The sequence below is a fragment of the Salminus brasiliensis genome, chromosome 13, assembly GCF_030463535.1.
Source record: "Salminus brasiliensis chromosome 13, fSalBra1.hap2, whole genome shotgun sequence".
NCBI classification, from domain to species: Eukaryota; Metazoa; Chordata; class Actinopteri; order Characiformes; family Bryconidae; genus Salminus; species Salminus brasiliensis.
In genome coordinates this window covers 24365776-24385582 of record NC_132890.1, presented here as the reverse complement: position 1 = coordinate 24385582, position 19807 = coordinate 24365776, and the positions used below count along the sequence as shown (strand labels likewise).

Sequence of the window (19807 nt, the reverse complement as noted above, 5' to 3'; positions counted from 1 at the left end):
ACAATTTCTTTGATGTAATAAAGAGAAAACATCCAATGTGTGGCTGATGGCAACGCCTCGATGAGACGACAGCAGCCAAGAACAGAAAGCTGAGGCTGCAGTGGGCACAAGCTCTACGACACTGGACAAGCTCACCCTGGTCTTATGAGTCTTGATTTCTGCTATTTCTGCTGAGGCACACAGGTGCTAGGGTCAGAATCTGGCAACAGCCTGAATCCATGGACCATCCTGCCCTATGTCAACAGGCCAGCCTTGTAGGGGTGGTGTGATGGTGTGGGGAAGGTTCTGAATCTTCTAATGGCTACGTCCAGCATAATGGTGCACCATGTCACAAAGCAAAAGTCAGGTTCTTCTGGGTATTTCTACCCCCATCTATCAGGGTTCTTCTGGGTTTTTCTACCAGTATCTATCGGGGTTCCTCTGGGTTCTTCTACCCCCATCTATCAGGGTTCTTCTGTTTTTTTCTATCAGGTCAGCTAAGCAAAAGTCGCCTCAAACTGGCTCCATGAACATGTTTATGAGTTCAGTGTTCTTCAGTGGCTTTCCCAGTCAGCAGAGAGTCCAGCAGACCACTATAGTAGTCTTCAGAACCTAACAGAAGCTGGTTCTTGCTGGTTCTTCTCAGCAGGGAGTATCAAACCTGGTCATTCTTCTGCCCTAAACAGTTAAGGAGGCGATTCTGTTCTGTCAGGTTTGACTTCTGAAGCAGGCTCTTCCTTCTCTTCTTTTTTCTTACTTCTCTACTCGCTTCCTCCCACTTCTGCAAACGTCATCAGACCGTGGTGAGAATGGAGGTCAGCGCTCATTTTATCTTCAGCTGCTGCTTCGTTTTCGTGCAGATGTGGGGTAGGTCTGTCTGTTACTCTCTGGGGTCGCTGGGATCACTTTAATGAACCCGTTCTTTTAACAACAGTGTTTAGCTGCTTTCTGTACGAGCCACGTTGCTCTTGTTTGTGTGGGGAAGTGTGTGTGTGTGTGTGTGTGTGTGGGTGGGTGGGTTGGAGAGCTAACGGAGTCTAAAACTACACCAGGAAATGTATTATTATTTACGAAGTAAACACAGCTACCAAAAACTAACCTGAGTGAAAAGAACCGCTGTAGAACTTCATCCACTCTTCTACCAGGATCTATCTGGGTTCCTCTGGGTTCTACTACCAGGATCTATCAGGGTTCTTCTGGGTTCTTCTACCAGGATCTGTCAGGGTTCTTCTTGGTTCTTCTACCAGGATATATCGGGATTCTTCTGGGTAGTTCTACCAGGATCTATCAGGGTTCTTCTGGGTTCTACTACCAGGATCTATCAGGGTTCTTCTGGGTTCTTCTACTAGGATATATCAGAGTTCTACTGGGTTCTTCTACCTGGATCTATCGAGGGTCTTCTGGGTTCTTCTACCAGGATCTGTCAGGGTTCTTCTGGGTTCTTCTACCAGGATCTATTGGGATTTTTCTGGGTAGTTCTACCAGGATCTATCAGGGTTCTTCTGGGTTCTTCTACCAGGATCTGTCAGGGTTCTTCTGGGTTCTTCTACCAGGATCTATCGGGATTTTTCTGGGTAGTTCTACCAGGATCTATCAGGGTTCTTCTGGGTTCTACTACCAGGATCTATCAGGGTTCTTCTGGGTTCTTCTACCAGGATCTGTCAGGGTTCTTCTGGGTAGTTCTACCAGGATCTATCTGGGTTCTTCTACCAGGATATATCAGAGTTCTACTGGGTTCTTCTACCTGGATCTATCGGGGGTCTTCTGGGTTCTTCTACCAGGATCTATCAGGGTTCTTATGGGTTCTTCTACCAGGATCTATTGGGATTTTTCTGGGTAGTTCTACCAGGATCTATCAGGGTTCTTATGGGTTCGTCTACCAGGACCTGTCAGGGTTCTTCTGGGTTCTACTACCAGGATCTATCAGGGTTCTTCTGGGTTCTTCTACCAGGATCTGTCAGGGTTCTTCTGGGTTCTACTACCAGGATCTATCAGGGTTCTTCTGGGTTCTACTACCAGGATCTATCGGGGGTCTTCTGGGTTCTTCTACCAGGATCTATCAGGGTTCTTCTGGGTTCTTCTACCTGGATCTATCGGGGGTCTTCTGGGTTCTTCTACCAGGATCTGTCAGGGTTCTTCTTGGTTCTTCTACCAGGATCTATCGGGATTCTTCTGGGTAGTTCTACCAGGATCTATCAGGGTTCTTCTGGGTTCTACTACCAGGATCTATCAGGGTTCTTCTGGGTTCTTCTACCAGGATCTGTCAGGGTTCTTCTGGGTTCTACTACCAGGATCTATCAGGGTTCTTCTGGGTAGTTCTACCAGTAACTGTCAGGGTTCTTCTGGGTTCCTCTGGGTTCTTGTACCACTATCTAGCAGGGTTCTTCTGAGTTTTCTACCAGTATCCATCAGGGTTCTTCTGGGTTCTTCTATCAGTATCCATCTGGGTTCTTTAGTGTTTTTCTACCAGGATCTGTCAGGGTTCTTCTTGGTTCTTCTACCAGGATCTATCGGGATTCTTCTGGGTAGTTCTACCAGGATCTATCAGGGTTCTTCTGGGTTCTACTACCAGGATCTATCAGGGTTCTTCTGGGTTCTTCTACCAGGATCTGTCAGGGTTCTTCTGGGTAGTTCTACCAGGATCTATCTGGGTTATTCTGGGTTCTACTACCAGGATCTATCAGGGTTCTTCTGGGTAGTTCTACCAGTAACTGTCAGGGTTCTTCTGGGTTCCTCTGGGTTCTTGTACCACTATCTAGCAGGGTTCTTCTGAGTTTTCTACCAGTATCCATCAGGGTTCTTCTGGGTTCTTCTATCAGTATCCATCTGGGTTCTTTAGGGTTTTTCTACCAGGATCTGTCAGGGTTCTTCTTGGTTCTTTTACCAGGATCTATCGGGATTCTTCTGGGTAGTTCTACCAGGATCTATCAGGGTTCTTCTGGGTTCTACTACCAGGATCTATCAGGGTTCTTCTGGGTTCTTCTACCAGGATCTATCAAGGTTCTTCTGGGTTCTTCTACCAGGATCTATCAAGGTTCTTCTGGGTTCTACCACCAGTATCTATCAAGGTTCTTCTGGGTTCTACCACCAGTATCTATCTGGGTTCTTCTGGGCTCTACTACCAGGATCTATCAGGGTTCTTCTGGGAAGTTCTACCAGTAACTGTCAGGGTCCTTCTGGGTTCCTCTGGGTTCTTGTACCACCATCCATCAGGGTTCTTCTTGGTTCTTCTACCTCCATCTATCAGGGTTCTTCAGGGTTCTTCTTGGTTCTTCTACCTCCATCTATTATTCTGTGTTATTTTATCAGTATGGCGATTTTTCTGGACGTATCTAATGGAAGATAGTGTAATAGTTTAAAAATACACAAATATCAAAAGTAATATCTGCATGGAAAAAAAACAACAAAAATGAATAATTTCATGAATAAACAAATAAGTAAGCAAAAAAATGAAATGAGAAAAACAGTAACTAAACTGGCAGTTCTTACTACTACTAGGCTCTTGCTGAGCCGTCACTAGGGGTGTTTCTTTACTAGGCGGCAGCTGTAGTATACAAGGTGGTTGCTGTGGGGTTGCTAGATAGTTCCTCTATGGTTACTATAGTGGTGTTAGGTGATGCTTAGGCTGTCGTAGGTGGTCACTGGGCAGTTGCTATTGTATCCAATGTGGTTGCTAGGGTACCAAGTCAAGTCAAGTGGGTTTTATTGTCATTTCAACTACATACAGAGTACACAGTGAAATGAAACAATGTTCCTCCAGGACCATGGTGCAACATAGACAGTGCATACAAAACACAAGTGCAACACAATACAAGTGCGGACAGACAACACAGTACAGACAGAGGATAATAAATAATGACGGTAGTGTGCAAATTGTGCAATGTGTAATAAATAGAGTCCAGTGAGGTAGTAAAGTTATTAGTGCAATGCTTTGTGCAAAAATGTTTCCCTTTTTTTCCTGGGGTAAATGGTTGGAGAGAGAGAGAGAGAGAGAGAGAGAGAGAGAGAGAGAGAGAGAGAGGGAGAGTGTACATGTACCAGAAAGATATCAGTTCAGAAGTTGAGTTGTGTTGAGGAGTCTGATGGCTTGGGGGAAGAAGCTGTTGCAGAGTCTGGTCGTGTTGGACCGGATGCTGCGGTACCTTCTTCCTGATGGCAGGAGGGAAAACAGTCTGTTTGAAGGGTGGGTGGAGTCATCCACAATGCTGGTTGCTTTGTGGATGCAGCGGGTGGTGTAAATGTCCATGACGGAGGGGAGAGAGACTCCGATGATCCTCTCAGCTGTCCTCACAATGCGTTGGAGGGACTTGCGGTCAGAGGCTGTGCAGGTCCCAAACCAGGCAGTGATGCAGCTGCTTAGGATGCTCTCTATGGTTCCCCTATAGAAGAGGGTGAGGATGGGTGGAGGGAGACGGGCCTTTCTCAGCTTCCGGAGGAAGTAGAGACCAAATGTGGTTGTTTGGGGGGTTACATTGTGTTTTGAACTAGCACATCCATACAGACGTCATTCATATTAATGGGTAACAGTATTGAGGCTGATATAAGATCAAAACTTCTGGAAGGGTTGTCCGAGGACAAAGTGTGATAGCCTACATTAAGATGTTTATCTCTAATGAATTTGTAAAGAATCATCAGATAAGTGTCAAGATTAATATTTATTCTTATGCATATATTAAAAATGATCAGTTAGCCTTTGATTAATTAGACTTTAATGGATCATTGATGGAAAATAAACTGGTCTTATGCCATTTTGTGATCTTCCAGATTCATCAACCTCTTTGCAGTCAAGTAACAGGACAGATTCAAATAGTACAGCATCAGCGGTCAGTCATTCGCTTCCAACAGGGCCTGAATTCACAACTAGCACTGTAGTCCTGAAGAGCGCTGGACCAAAAACAACCCAGGCTCCAGTTCACACATCAGGTATGAATGACTAAAAGTATTAAAAATGATCACCAACATTTACTGAACTCATTTCACCACAGATATTATACTGGTAGATGTTTACTAGAACCTCTGTCTTTATAGCACAAAATTACTACACTGTTAAATGATATGATCTGAACATGAAATAACACTGAGATTAATACCTGATCAGCACAGTGATTTATCAGTCTACTCAGGCTTTAGTAGAGTTCAGTAACACTGAGATAAATAACTGATCAGCACAGTGATTTATCAGTCTACTCAGGCTTTAGTAGAGCTCAGTATCACTGAGATAAATAACTGATCAGCACAGTGATTTATCAGTCTACTCAGGCTTTAGTAGAGTTCAGTAACACTGAGATAAATAACTGATCAGCACAGTGATTTATCAGTATACTCAGGCTTTAGTAGAGCTCAGTATCACTGAGATAAATAACTGATCAGCACAGTGATTTATCAGTCTACTCAGGCTTTAGTAGAGCTCAGTAACACTGAGATAAATAACTGATCAGCACAGTGATTTATCAGTCTACTCAGGCTTTAACAGAGCTCAGTAACACAGATAAATAACTGATCAGCACAGTGGTTTATCAGTCTACTCAGGCTTTAGTAGAGCTCAGTAACACTGAGATAAATAACTGATCAGCACAGTGATTTATCAGTCTACTCAGGCTTTAGTAGAGCTCAGTAACACTGAGATAAATAACTGATCAGCACAGTGATTTATCAGTCTACTCAGGCTTTAGTAGAGCTCAGTAACACTGAGATAAATAACTGATCAGCACAGTGATTTATCAGTCTACTCAGGCTTTAGTAGAGCTCAGTAACACTGAGATAAATAACTGATCAGCACAGTGATTTATCAGTATACTCAGGCTTTAGTAGAGCTCAGTAACACAGATAAATAACTGATCAGCACAGTGATTTATCAGTATACTCAGGCTTTAGTAGAGCTCAGTAACACTGAGATAAATAACTGATCAGCACAGTGATTTATCAGTCTACTCAGGCTTTAACAGAGCTCAGTAACACTGAGATAAATAACTGATCGGCACAGTGATTTATCAGTCTACTCAGGCTTTAGTAGAGCTCAGTAACACTGAGATAAATAACTGATCAGCACAGTGATTTATCAGTCTACTCAGGCTTTAGTAGAGCTCAGTAACACTGAGATAAATAACTGATCAGCACAGTGATTTATCAGTCTACTCAGGCTTTAGAACTTTTATCGTAACCCTGATACATCACTGACTGTGCTATAAAGAAAAACTTTTTTTTTATTAATTGCAGGTGTTACCCCTACCTGCCCAGCCCACTTTCCCACTGGGCCCCATTTCCATGCAGGCAGTTTTCTGGGTGGTATGATGTTGGCTTTTGTTATAACACTGGCCGCCTCCCTGGGCTACAGATTGGTCTGCTCTCGTCAGACGGTGCGCTACCGAGCAATGTAAGTAACTGTAAGTTCATCTTTGGGTAGCGTTGCTGTAGATGTTTTGGAGATGTTCTCACTCAGTCGTCTAGACATCGCCGTTTGGTTCTTGTCAAAGTGGCTCAGATTCTTACTTTTAACCATTTTTTCCTCATGAATACTCATGAGGATGAGATAATGAATAAATAATAAAACTCATGAATAAATAATTCTAATATACCCACCCCTTGAGAAGCACTATTGGAGCCAGATGATAAATGTTATTGGTATTTGAAAGCTTGCTCTGCCTCAGGCCTCAGTGGCCTAGCCTGCTAAAACGCTAAAAAGACTGTTGATGTATTTGTGTGAATGTTTGTGTGTTTTTGAACGTTAACTATTCCTCATATTTTCTGTGTTTCAGTGAAGAACACGATGCTGTGATATAGTAGTGAAACTGCTGGAGAAAACACTGGTTACAATAGTAAAGGACATGATGAACTGCTGTACTACTGCAGGCAATGTTCAGGTGGTTGATGCTAACTAATAGCATTTACAGAAAGGATATATTGTCTGTTTCTGGATTTTGTGTTGGTCTTTTTGTGTTATTTTAAGATAATTTGTGCAGTAGTGGAGGGAATGATGAGGGGGTCACACAGTTCATGACAGGAAATGTACTTTTATATGTTTAGCAGCCTGGCCTAAAGTAGTCTGTTTTATTTCAAATAAATGTTCACTTTTTAAATTGTATTTATTTATTTATTTTTTATTGTACTGGTTATTACATTTTTATTGTACTGGTTTTATTGCTGACTAAAGGGGATCAACCTGCTGTTAGGGTCAGCAGACCTGACGCACACCTGACCATTTAACTTATCAGCATCAGCACTTTACTGTAAGGGGATTTGGACACAAGTAAGAAAAGCACGAGACCTCCTTCTGCTCTGACAGACTGCTGACAGATTTCTGAGATGTAGTAGAGAGCTTACACCTGTTTTATATCATTCTTTTTCAGCTGAGACTGAAGTGAGATCTGGACAAAAAAGAGATTAGGCCACCTGTGAGACATTATTTCGATCAAAGTGAGAAAATCGGAGGGTTGTGTTTTTTTAGGAGCTGAATTTCAGTCTCTGAGAAATAATGATAGTGATAATCATGATCAGTTCACCCATATTATACAGTTAACTGAAGAGTTGTGATGTAACTGAAGGTTTTAGTCCAAGTTAGTTCGGGAGGTTTGCTCTGGCTTAAGTCAGTTAAGCTTGTTAACGGAGCGTTTTCTCTTTCGTTTTGGTGGGACGGGGGGAATTAGCGTGAGAACGTTCTCTTCTCTTATTGCTCAGACCTGTCTGGGGCAGGAGCAAGAAAGTAGCTAAATACAAGAAGAAGGCCCTGCGGTCTAGACTAGTGCATAATTCTGTGAAGTTTACCATGAAGCAGAGGCAAAGATGGCATTTGTTCACAGCTGCAGTAATTGCCCGGGCCACGTCCCAGGTTAGGCCACAGGGTCCGCACACGAGTGAGATTACTATATTAATGGCTGCCCAAACTAAACCAGGGTTTGATTTAACCAGACTAAAAGCTAGCTCGCTGTAGATCCTGTGATGACATTTTTGGATTGCATCTACAGCCTTCTATCTGAAGGCCTCAGAGAGCTCTTTGGATCCGGCCATGGTGCTCTTCACCACTCACTTCAACAATCAAGAGCAACCCGAAATAAACGACAGAGGTTTAAATAAGACCAGAAGTAGTAATAAACATGTTTTTATTCATTATATGTTACAAATGATTCAGTTTCATGTGTTTAGTTATTCTGTTTTATATTGTTCAAGTGAAGATCAAAGCTCCATACGGTAACTACATGAAAAGACTAAAGGTTCTAATGAGATGTCCTAACTTTTCACATGCTTGTATTCAATACTATGTTTACCGTTGTAGGAAAGTAAGCACTTAAGGTTGCGTGTTATTGTGAAATAACAGCACAGCTGTGCTTTATCTGCTTCATCCCAGCTGTGCTGTAATTTCACAATAACACACTCTCGTGTTCTGTTGCTTTATAATACACTCAAGGTTCGAGGCAAGACATTGGCACTGGTGTACCAGATCCCAGCCGCTACGCCCGCAGTACACCACCTACCCTCTGGTGTGTCACTGCCTTATTGTAAAAAGACTGTAACGGACACAAGCAGAACATGCAAGCAAGCAGGAGCAATAAGCCAGAACCAGTACAACAAAGTATATACTTTATTACAGGACCATTTGTTTTAAAGTATTATGCAATAAGAGATAGAATGTAACAGAACTTAAGGTTCTAGGATACATGCACATATATCTATTAAAACAAAACAAAAGAACAGATCATAATAAATGGATATAAATTCATTGTGTGTGCATTTAGCCATATCTAAATACCAATCCTTTAACTTGAGTGATTAGTACTAGCACTACGAAACAGTACAGTTATTATATATTCGGAGAGTCGCACACTAACTACGCATAAGATCACCTTTGAGTGACATACACATTTTCTGCAACGTGCAATACCAGCACTGTACCAACAATTTTAGCAAAATGCTGTTTCCTTTCTAGTCCTTTCATTTCATTGCTCTCTCCAACACTGTTTCATCCCGCTAGTGTCTGCCGTCAATACTATACGTTTGTATAAAACCAAAAACAAAAAACAGATACTACTCTAAAAGATAGCAATCCTCTCTCTTTTCAGAAGCTCTATTGCTTTGATCACCTGGTTTGCTCACTGTTCACATGCGTGGAGTGGTGTATAAAATCACATAAACCATAACATCCCCAACACCGTTTAAAGTGCTGGGTTACCACCGAGAGAACATTGTGTAGTGTGTGTTTGTGTGTGTGTGTGTGTGTGTGTGTGTGTGTGTGTGTGTGTATATATGGGTGTGTGGGGGGGAGGGGGGTACAATAACCTTGTAAACATCTGAAAATACACAATATTGTGTTACTGTATAAAGCAATCGCAACACCACCGTCGCTTCCAAATCCCTGTAGTGTTCTCTTGCTCTTCAATGTAAACGACGATCTGGCGAACAGGCCGTTCTAGATGACATGCTCGACAGGTGTCTGATGCTGACCTGCACGGACATTGGGACGAACTAATCTTCCATCTAAACGTCCGCCGACAAATCATAAGCTGGACTTCTTTATTTTTTGTTCTCATTAGCTTATGTCATAAGTGTAACTAAAAATAAGATATAAATTATTTTTTTGTTGACATTTTTTGATTTTTTTTTTTTAGCTTTTTTGTGTTTTTAAAGAAAAAGAAAAAGTAGCACAAAACACTCTTTGGAAGCCATGTGGAAAGAAAAACAAAAACAAACAAACAAACAAAAAACAAAACAATATCCTGACAGAAATCACAACTGATTGTTTCCATTAAAAGCCTACAGCGTCCATCTCTCATATTCAGTTCATAATTACCACATCAGGCACCAGCTAACCACTACTCTACACCGCTAACCCTCGGGACATGCTTATTTATCCAGCTGAAACATAGCAGAACCTTCGCGTCACAGCAGAACCCAATACTTTTCCACAGCGCTTTTAACCACCCCGTAACAGAGGCGTCTGTACCCCCCTGTAACAGAAGCTAAACTCTTCCTCAGCGCTTTTTAATAAAAAAACTAAAAGAAAACTGACTGGCACCACTTTTTATATTCAACACCGTAACGGCAGAGGAGGCATCCACTTTCCGCTTCACGCTTTAATTAAACAGTAGTTGATCCGAGCTCCTTATCTTTCTTGTTCATTTGCTTTTGGCTGAGAATTAGGAGGATACTGTCACTACATATGCACACACGCATAAAAAAAAAAGATATCAATAACAATAAAAACTAACAAAAACAGTTGATAGATGGTATACCAAAACGTTTCAATCTACAGAGACCATTTCTGCTGATTACTGTGTAAAATAGCAATGATCAGTTCCATCTATTCAATGATGCCATTATTACAATAGACATTAGAAATGTGCTGGAAGGCAAACCATGTTAGAACCAACAGAAATCAGCTATACGAGACCAAAGAGTCTCAGTTTGATCGGACATGAATGCCATAACCAAGCAAACAAAAAGGAGTGAAATCAGGCTTAAATAAGACTGTCATACAAAGAGGCTAGGGTTTATAAAAACAAAGAAAGAAAAAAAATCCTAATTCCCAACATAATACATTTTTATATAACCTTTGTTGGATTAATGAACATCGTAAAATAGAAAAGAGTGCGGTCGATTTTTGTTCTAAAATACAAAGTGTACTGCTTTAGGACATGAAAAAAAAAAAAAAAAAAAAAAAAAAAAAAAAAGACACAAACGTAGTGTTTTCACTTACTCCACTAAGAGATAAAACTGAAGGCACTTGATTAGACAAGGTTTCGTAACTTAGATACGCTGGCACAGCCAAGCAGGGTGATTGCCTTGCCAAAGCCAGGGCTTCATCTCGATCTTCAACTCCAGCTCGTACTCGCCCTGCCCTCCTGCTGCGTTTTTGGTTTTTGCCAGACTTGGTAGCACAGGAAGGAGGGAGAAGGCTGCAGGAGAGAAGATGCTGTAGCTCAGGCTGCGGTTAAGAAAAATGCAGTCATGGAGGAGCAGACGTAGGTTCAGTGCATTCCCCTGAACGTCTACGCCCTCAAAGCAACGCTCTGGGACGAGCTAAAGAAGAAGCGTACAGCACAGCTATGAGAGATATGTGGGTACTGGTGAATAATTGTCTGTTCATGGGCCAGCCTTGAGGATGCAGACATGATAAAAGACGAAGAAGGTAATGTAAAAGAAAAATCAAACAAACAAACAAAATAAAAACGTTGCTTTTAAAACCAATTCGGCCAAGGATGGTGAACGTGGAGGAAAAAAAGCAATTAAAAGTCCAGTCGAGTGAAATGTCTTTAAAAAGGAGAAGAAAAAACAAAACTCGAACACATCATCCTTCACAGATAGGCAGCAGTCAGTTCGGTGTGAAGGCGGCAGTGGAGTGGCGCTGGCCGCTGGGGATCTATAGCCAGGTCAGAAAGCTCTCCTTGTCGATCTTGGTAGCTGCCAGCACTGACTCCATGTCGTTCAGGATGTCGGAGCTGAGGGCCTCCTGCAGGCTGGGCATCAGCTCCTCGCCTTCCACGGCCATGCTCTCACTCTCCAGAGTGCCCAGGTCCACGTCGGTGCCCGGGATGGCATCCAGGTAGTCGGGGAAGCCTCTTGGCTGCGTCGCCATGGAAGCGGGGCCGAGGGAGTCGCCTGATGGGGAGAGGATGATGACGTTAATAGAAGAAGTAATAGGAAATAATAAGTAACAGAGGAGCTGGTCTCAAATATGGTGCTGTAATTTTTAGCTCACAAATATTATCTGATCACATATTTTCATCATTTTCCATCTGTAGTTATAATACTCATGACTCCAATGTTTTCCAGATGTTCCCAACAGTATATATGTGAGCCATTAAGGGCAATATTGATGAAAACTAAAAAGCCCTTTGCCCACCAGACGATTACAATGCACCTGTTGTGAAAACACTGCATGAAGCTCTTAGGAAGAGTCTTATTATTTAATTAAGAACATATTTTTAAACATCATACTTGTCTCCATCTCGTCCACACTGTTGAGGAAGTCGTCTGGGGTGCGGGGGACGCTGTAACTGCTCATACTCAGGCCGCTGTCTGTGCTCTCATCTCTGGAGTGATATGTCCCACTGAGAGAGAGCGAAAGAGAGAACCAATAGTTAACACTGCACTAAAACGGGTGAAAAATTAGTGTTCACTTTAAGCATGGCAAGCAAATTTCAGGTTCTGTAACAGCAGTGGAAAAACAACTTTGTTAAGATAATGAGATTTTATTAACCGAGATATTTAGCCTCGGGCCAGTCGGTCATTGCAAGTGCTATAAAAGGTGTTGCTTGGTGGGAACTTGGAGAATAACGCCTCTCCATAAATAGTGCTTTCGGCAGCCGAGTGGGTGCAGTGTGCCGGGATACAGTGAGAGGGGAAATACAGCAGGATTATACGAATGAAGAGAGTGAGAGAGATGCGGTGTATGAGTGTGCCACGATGAATGGGGTCTTTGTAAAAGCCTGAGTGGGAGGAGGGGTTGGAGAGACTGGCCTGTCTAAGGCTGAAACCACATGTTCTCACGGGCCGCTCTGCCTGTTCGCAACCCCCCACCTCACTCACAGGATGAAGGGCCCTAAATCACATGCAGTTCTCCGCTTAATGGCCACTGGATGGCACAATTCTGTTATGTGTGGTACAATGTTGCCAAAGTGGGCTGTATACTGTTAATGTTTGGGAGTGAGAAGTATTGAGTGTACTATTGGCTTCCAGACTGGTAGAACGTTCCAGATGATATAATAAATGCAGATTAATCAGTGGGATTGAATGTATTGCAATCACAGCCAGTAGCATGAATGGCTATACCAAATAACATATTGCTGTTTTATTGTATATAGTAAAAGCATATAGTACTTGTTTGTGCAATGAAGTTAAATGTCTGTCCACCAGGGGTCGGCACTGAGTAGCGCTGTACTAAGAGAGCAGATGTTCTGAAATAATCACACTGTGAAAGTATAACTCAGTTCCTTGGGAGCGTTTTCAACCATGAATTACTGCCATGTGTGTTAAGGTCTCTAAAGCTAAACCAGTCTCCTGTGTCTCCTTTCATAAGCCTCCCAAACACAGACAGAATCTTAAATGGCTCAAATGTAGTGCGCGGCATACGCAGAGAAATAGGGGCTTTCACATCAAAATACTGCCATATATGAAGGGCTATGGATTGCGTTAGTACTTGAGTAATTAGTCAATGCTGACTCATTGTAAAGATAATCAGCAATCATATTGATTAATAATGAGTTTATTTAGAAGCTGCTGTTTCTTGATACTGTATAAGGAATCAACAGGAGCCGTTTGAGATTCAGATGTATGAAATTATCCTGTCGAGTTACCTGTTAAGGAAGGGGTCAGAGCTGTTGGTGGTCATGCTGCGGGCGTCCTGTCCCATGCCCGGAGACGACACTGGGTTCTGGGTGCCTCCATCCTGCTCCATGCTCGTAGGCAGCTGGTTCCTCAAGGCCAGCTCCTACACAACATACAAAGACAAACACATCAAGGTTACTATGATGGGACTAAATGAATGGGAGATAACTTTTAATGTCCACTATATTATTGATAGCCATTCTAACGTACATAACGTTCAGAACAGCAACTTTACAGGAGAAGGAAAGAAAAAAAATGTAACTTTCAATGGAAGTCAAAGTTAAAAAAAAAAAAAAAAAAAAAAAAAATTCTGTTTATCATGAAATTTTGACACAATGCGCATATAAAATGTCAAAGTTAAACCAATAGAATTGACACTTTTTTTTTTTCACAAACATGGATCATAATATTTAAGCCAAAGGCAAATCCCCATCAAGTCACTGGCAAGGTTAGCAAGTTGCATTTGTTACATTTGTTCATGCTGTTGAGGACTGTGAAACCGATTCAAGCTTGTGTCTTAATCCAAACTGTACATTCTGTAAAGCACTGCAATCTGTGCAATCTGCTGTGCTCTTTCAACGAGAAAGAAAAAAAAACCTTTCTGTTTAGTCAAAAAACAAACAATACTGGTTTTACCATAGCAGACGTATAGACACAGAAGAGCTTGAGAAAACAACAGGTTTTTCTTCAGCCGTTTCCTCCATTACAGTGTTGAATGATATTACGATGCCCATCCCAGGCAATGTGTCACAAGCTACAGATCTGGTTCTCATTTGTCAAGAGATTGTGAAACTCATTCTCTGTAAATATCCTCTGTGATTTTATGGCCTTGGCCCAACTGGGTGGTTAACTGCACGCTGCTAAGCTCTGGTTAAGGTGTGGGTTTATTGCGTGTCATTAAAGGGTAGGGTAGGGCATGGGGGTCAGAGGCTTTTTTTGTTTTAATTACACACTTCCTCTGAATACAGAAACGCACGCAGTCCATGCTAACAAATGGACAGCACAAGAAATGTAAACTACAGGGCTCGAGGAGAGGTTTCCCAGAATTACTCATTTCACAAACAATCTGCTTTTGCAATAACGTCACAGGGTGGTTCATTCATCAAAGCTTGGACATCTGTGCTGGTACCTGCATTTGACGGTATTAGGCTGCGTCTGACTGGCCTAACTTCATTAGTCGGGTAAGTGGTCTACTTCCAGCTGAAAACTGTAAGATCATCCCCTAAAGGGCTTTGTTTGTTTAGTTTTGGTGGCAGGGGGCTTCACACGGCCGAGTCAACACACTGTTTACATTCCAAAGCAGAGGAGTGCCCCCCAACCCCCCGGCTCCGAGCCCCCTCCGCCCGTCTGCTTCACCACCCCCATAAACCCTCCTCTTCTTCCGATTCCTGACCTTTTTCAACCACCCTCAGCGATCACTCACTCTCTCTTTTTACACACACACACACACACACACACACACACACACACACTCCCATCAATCTACAAAAGAGAGTGTCATATACTCATATACACAAGACAAAGCATGTGAGTGTGGTTGATTTGACATTTTCAAGACCAACATGTCCTCTGTTTGTAGAAGAAAGTAGAGAAAAACAACCACAAAGCTACCCTGACTTTGTAAAAAGTGCTGTTGACAAAACTTTTACAAGTTTGTGATTGAATGTAAAGTTGATGTTTTGGAGATCAACCTTCAAATTTAAAATGTAAAAAAAAAAAAAAAACAAACAAACAAACAAAAAAACACTTTATTCCATGTCAGTAGTTTTGAGAATTTTTATCTGTCTGTTTGTGCGTTTGCGGCGGTGTCCTGTGAAAAATCTCCATTTTTGCCGCTTTTCAACTTTTTTGACAATGTGAATCTGGCAGTCCTTAACATTGTGTCAAATGATCATTCTGAATGTACCAATTAATTAATTCAAAGTAAAGTTAAGTTGACATTTTGGAGACCGGACAAGAGAGCGAGAGAGCCACGATATGTAGATAATCATATATACTGTTTATAACACCTATAGGACACACTCTATATATAGTCAGGTCCATATGTATTTGCACAGCTACAATTATCCTAATTTTGGGAGTGTACATGACTACAATGGATTTGAAATGACGCAATCAAGATGTGGTTGAGGATATGCTTTAATAGGTTAATGGAAACTCTCAATATGTGGTCCAAAGAGGCATCAATGCGAGTTAATGAGTCCAACACTAGGTTGAAAGAAAGAAAACAAACCCATCAGAGAGTGACCAAATCAACAGTTTGGCACTTTCTTAAAAAGAACAAATGCACTGGCCATCTCAGCAACACCAAAAGGGCTAGAAGACCCAAGTGAAGTCTAGGTGAAGAAAAACCCTTCCACAACACCTATTCGAGCCAAGAACACTCTCAAGGAGGTAGGTGTGTCAAGTCTACAATCAAGAGACACCTTCCTATATACAAACACAGGGAGTTTACTTCAAGATGCAAACCACTGATAACCCTCAAGAACAGAAAGTTCAGATAAGAAAATAGAAAACTGAAAAACTTCAAAGTCTGCACAGTTCTGGAACAAGATTCTTTGGACAGATGAAACCAGGTATGGTAAGGGAAAGGAAGGGCTTGAGATCCAAAGCATAGTAAATCATCTGTCAAACATGATGGAGGCAGTGTTATGGCATGGCATGAAACTGGGGCACTTGTGTTTACTGATGATGATTAAAAAAAATAATCCTTATATTTTAATTTGTTTGTCTAAATCCTGTGAAAATGGAGAGGCTACATCAGATGACATACAGCTGTTGTTCCTAAACAGTTTATGGAACGTTTTTGTTAAACCCCTTAAGTTGACTGCAATCACATCTTGATTGCTTCATTTCAAATCCATTGCGTCACTGTCCGAATTCTTACAGAACCGACTGTAGTTACATCTATTAGATATCCATCTAATACATATGGGAGATATGACAAAACTCCATGTCCTGACATTGTAGAAAAACAAGCATTTGTGTGTGAGTGTGTGCACCCAACTGAGATGATTAATTCTCATATGACCAGGGTCTTATCCTGAACATGATTCGGCCAACTCGCAAAGCTACAGCAAAGCTGCTTGTGAAATTAGAGCGAGCTGTCTCACCAAGGTTAAGTTGCAACAGGTTTCTAAAACGTGTGCAAGTTAATCAGACACTCTGTTTAAAATATCGATGTGAATAAGCAGCAAGTTACATTGACACATTAGTATTATGTGTATCATGCTGGTGTTGGGTGAAGTGTGTGTCCGACCTGGGGTCTCCGGAGTAGTTCCTGGTGTTTGAGCCTCAGTCTCTCTTTCTCCATCTGCAGCTGCTGCAGCCTCATCTGGCTGTTGCCCCCTATCACCCCTGCGTTCTGGGGGCTGGATGGCAGCTGGGCACCCTGCTTCCCCGGAGCACTCTGGGAAATGCGCTGCTGGTTCAGAGCTGCAAAGCAAAACAGGGTTCAAGTTATTTGCGCGACATATATGCGCAGAACATTCAGACATTTCTGGAGGAAGAGCAGTATATCCAGTTCCCATCCATCCCTATGGTTTCCATGTATCTAACTAGTCCTTCATTAAAGTTAACCCGGTGAACTGCTGGGTGGAACAGAACAAACCCATACAGTCTCTGGGGTTCACAGAGAAGATCAGCACCCAAACCTGTGATCTAATTGTGTTCTTCTAACCAACATAACTAATACTGAGCAACAGCACATTGATTCTAACATTAGAATAAGTACACCTGTAATAAGTAATAAGTACTACCTGTAAAACTCTCTATAACATTAGAATAAACTTAAGTAAACAAAGTCAGTGGTCAGTGAGTGTGTCTACCTTTAAAACTCTATATAACATTAAAATAAACCCAAAATTTTAAATAGTTTTAAAGGTTAAAACACTCAAGGACCAAAGACTAAAGAATAAATCCAAATAAAAATAAAGTGGTTAGTGAGTGCTGTCACCACTGTTCTACACAGGTTTAAACAATTGTCTTGAGTGGAGTTCTTTCCCAGTACTATACTTGCACATATCTATTATTTATCTTACATTACACTTTTTATTATTTCAAAATGCCTATTAAATAGTCATTTATCATAATCTAATTATTACATCTGTGCTGAGGAATAACAATAGCTATTAATGCTTTTGACACTTTGTCAAACGTGGCTTCAGCAAGTTTGATGGCTTCATGATCTACTGATTAGTAGTTATGCAGAAAGGGTCACACTGCTCCACTACGCATACTGGCAGACCACATCCGAGGCCGAATGACAAAAGGTCTCGATGCTTACTGAAAGCGTCTGGAGTCACTGTGGCCACAGTATCAGACAGGTGCTGGACAATGGTTTTAGTTTCTCCAGAACCAAGACGTAAACACTGGCAGACACTTCCATACAAGTGAATGAGGTCATGCATATCGCCAAGAGGGAAAATAAAAGAAACAAATGGGGTCGATCACGGGAGGTGTTACTGTAATCAAACCAGCGAGGAACCCTGTGTGCTTATGCGCCGGAGCCACCAATGAAAACAAAGCAGAGATGGTGCTGGCGTTGTCATGCGCCCCCCACCTCCGCCCTTTCCTCATCACCATTCAATCACTGTGTGTTTACACTCGCTCAGGCCTGAATGAGTCTCCGTCCTCCTCTCACCATGGGAATCAGATCGGAGTCTCATGCCACACACACATACACACACACACACACACACACAGTGACAGCCCTCCCCCACCTTGCCAGAGGCTCTGTATTAGTGTGTGGGAATTATGTGAGTACTAAATGCAGAGTGTGTGTGTGTGTGTGTGTGTGTGTGTGTTTGTGTGTTTACAGGGGTGATAAAGAGTGTGTGTGTGTGTGTGTCTCCTTTCATACTCTTATCTTGCAGAGATATGGGTCTATTGAAGCAGAACTGTGGCACCCTGGCAGTGTTGCACTAGCTATTCCCACAGCAAGAGTGAACACAGCTAATGAGCTGTTACACTCAAACCTGTTCAGTCTGGCCCGTTACCACAAAAAGAGCATGCAGTATTAGAAACTTACGCAAATCCCTGTGTAATGAAACCTCTTTCAAAAACGAGAATATAAACACAAGAAGCCGAAAATACCCGGATAGCTACCTTTGAGGAAACGCTTTAATCCTTTGAACCCTAAAGGTCTGTATGTGGGTCCATACATCAACCTCACCCAAGCAAAATAAGTGACACATTGGTTTCATAATAATTACAGAATAATCCATAGCGTTTTTTGAATAATTCATAGTGGATACCGAATATTTCATAGTAGATACAGACTAATTTGAAGTACATACTGACCGTATGTATCAGTATGTACGGAATAACTCACAGTAGTTACTGAATAATAGTAATTGTAAGATACTGACCAATGTGTAGTGGACAGTCAATAACGCTCAGTAAACAGTTTTTTTTTTTATTGTGGATACTGGATAATCCATTCCAGATGCCTAATAATTCATAGTGGATACTGAGTAATACATATTGAGAACGGAATAATCCATAGTAGATACTGACTAGATTGTACTAGACAGTCAGTAACATGCATAATGAAACATTCATAGTGAATACTGAATAATCTATAGTACACACCTAATAAATTCTACTACATGTGGAATTATTCATGGTGGATAATAAATAATTATATTAGATATTGAGTAATTCATAGCAGACAGTGAAAAAGCCATAGTGGTTACTGAATAATTAATAATGGTTACTGAATATTTCATAGTGGACACTAAATAATTTATTCTAAACCATGAATAATCAATAGTAGATACAGACCAATTCATAGTGGATAGTATAGTAATTTACTAGTAGATATGAAATAAGTTACAGTGGTTCATAAATAAATCGTTTTACCATTCAATCTCAAAAATAAGTCTATGTTTCAAGGGGTTAAGAATGTTAGAAGATTAAGAGAATCCACCAAGCGAAAGCAGACAGGAGGGTTTAGCCTAGGCAGTCTCAGAAAACCCACCTTCGGATAAGCCGGCAGCTTTACGCCGCGTCAATACAAGCAGAGACAGACTAAGCAAAAGAACAGGAAAGAAAGAAAGACGGACAGATAGAGATAAGACGAGGGTTAATGCTATCTGCCCTTTGTCTTCTTCACACTTGTGTGAAACATGATGAGGCAGCCACAGCAGCTCTTATCAGGCCGCCATCCTGCGGGCAGGTTAGCTAACACCAGGATCACCCGCATGGGTGGGTAAGGCCGTGAACACACTGGGAAAGAAATCTCCGGAAACGCTCTAGAGGACTTCTGCAAGGTGTGCGGCTTTTGAAGCCTCTGTAAATATTTGCCTGCCGTCTATTTAACACGCTGGTGCTTTTTAAAGCTTCGGGTCAGATAACCTGTGATGGCGAGCTCTACTAGAGTCTAAACTAGCGAAACCTCTTTAAATTTTAACATCTTGTAAAGCTGTGCTTTCAGGGAGAACTGTGGTCATGCTTTGCCAACCAGAGTATGAAAAATAAGAAAACCTAAAGACTGTTTCAAAAATGCATC

The 19807-nt window shown here is 41.6% G+C and overlaps 2 protein-coding genes across 2 annotated transcripts in view; one reads left to right on the top strand and one right to left on the bottom strand.

Annotated features, from left to right (window-relative positions):
* Nucleotides 1-768: 768 nt before the first annotated feature.
* Nucleotides 769-7055, top strand: tmem123 (transmembrane protein 123). The gene is made up of 4 exons (XM_072695559.1): nt 769-846; nt 4744-4902; nt 6196-6352; nt 6735-7055. Exons 1-4 carry the CDS (start codon nt 789-791, stop codon nt 6757-6759), a joined length of 399 nt encoding a protein of 132 aa, XP_072551660.1. The 5' UTR covers nt 769-788; the 3' UTR covers nt 6760-7055.
* A 1481-nt stretch (nt 7056-8536) lies between these two features.
* yap1 (Yes1 associated transcriptional regulator) overlaps nt 8537-19807 on the bottom strand; it is a 40547-nt gene continuing 29276 nt past the window's right edge. Inside the window, exons 5-8 of the mRNA XM_072695524.1 lie at nt 16556-16731; nt 13266-13399; nt 11908-12020; nt 8537-11568 (exon numbers count right to left, since the gene is read on the bottom strand). Coding sequence (XP_072551625.1) covers nt 11330-11568; nt 11908-12020; nt 13266-13399; nt 16556-16731 — 662 coding nt within the window. The 3' untranslated portion in view covers nt 8537-11329. The remainder of the gene's footprint in view (nt 11569-11907; nt 12021-13265; nt 13400-16555; nt 16732-19807) is intronic.

Bases quoted from the DNA above. Each gene is read 5' to 3' on its own strand.
- tmem123 (XM_072695559.1), top strand. From the start codon at position 789: ATGGAGGTCAGCGCTCATTTTATCTTCAGCTGCTGCTTCGTTTTCGTG. The intron at 847-4,743 runs GTAGGTCTGTCT...GTGATCTTCCAG, and splicing joins CGTTTTCGTGCAGATGTGGG to ATTCATCAACCTCTTTGCAG. The intron at 6,353-6,734 runs GTAAGTAACTGT...TCTGTGTTTCAG, and splicing joins ACGGTGCGCTACCGAGCAAT to TGAAGAACACGATGCTGTGA.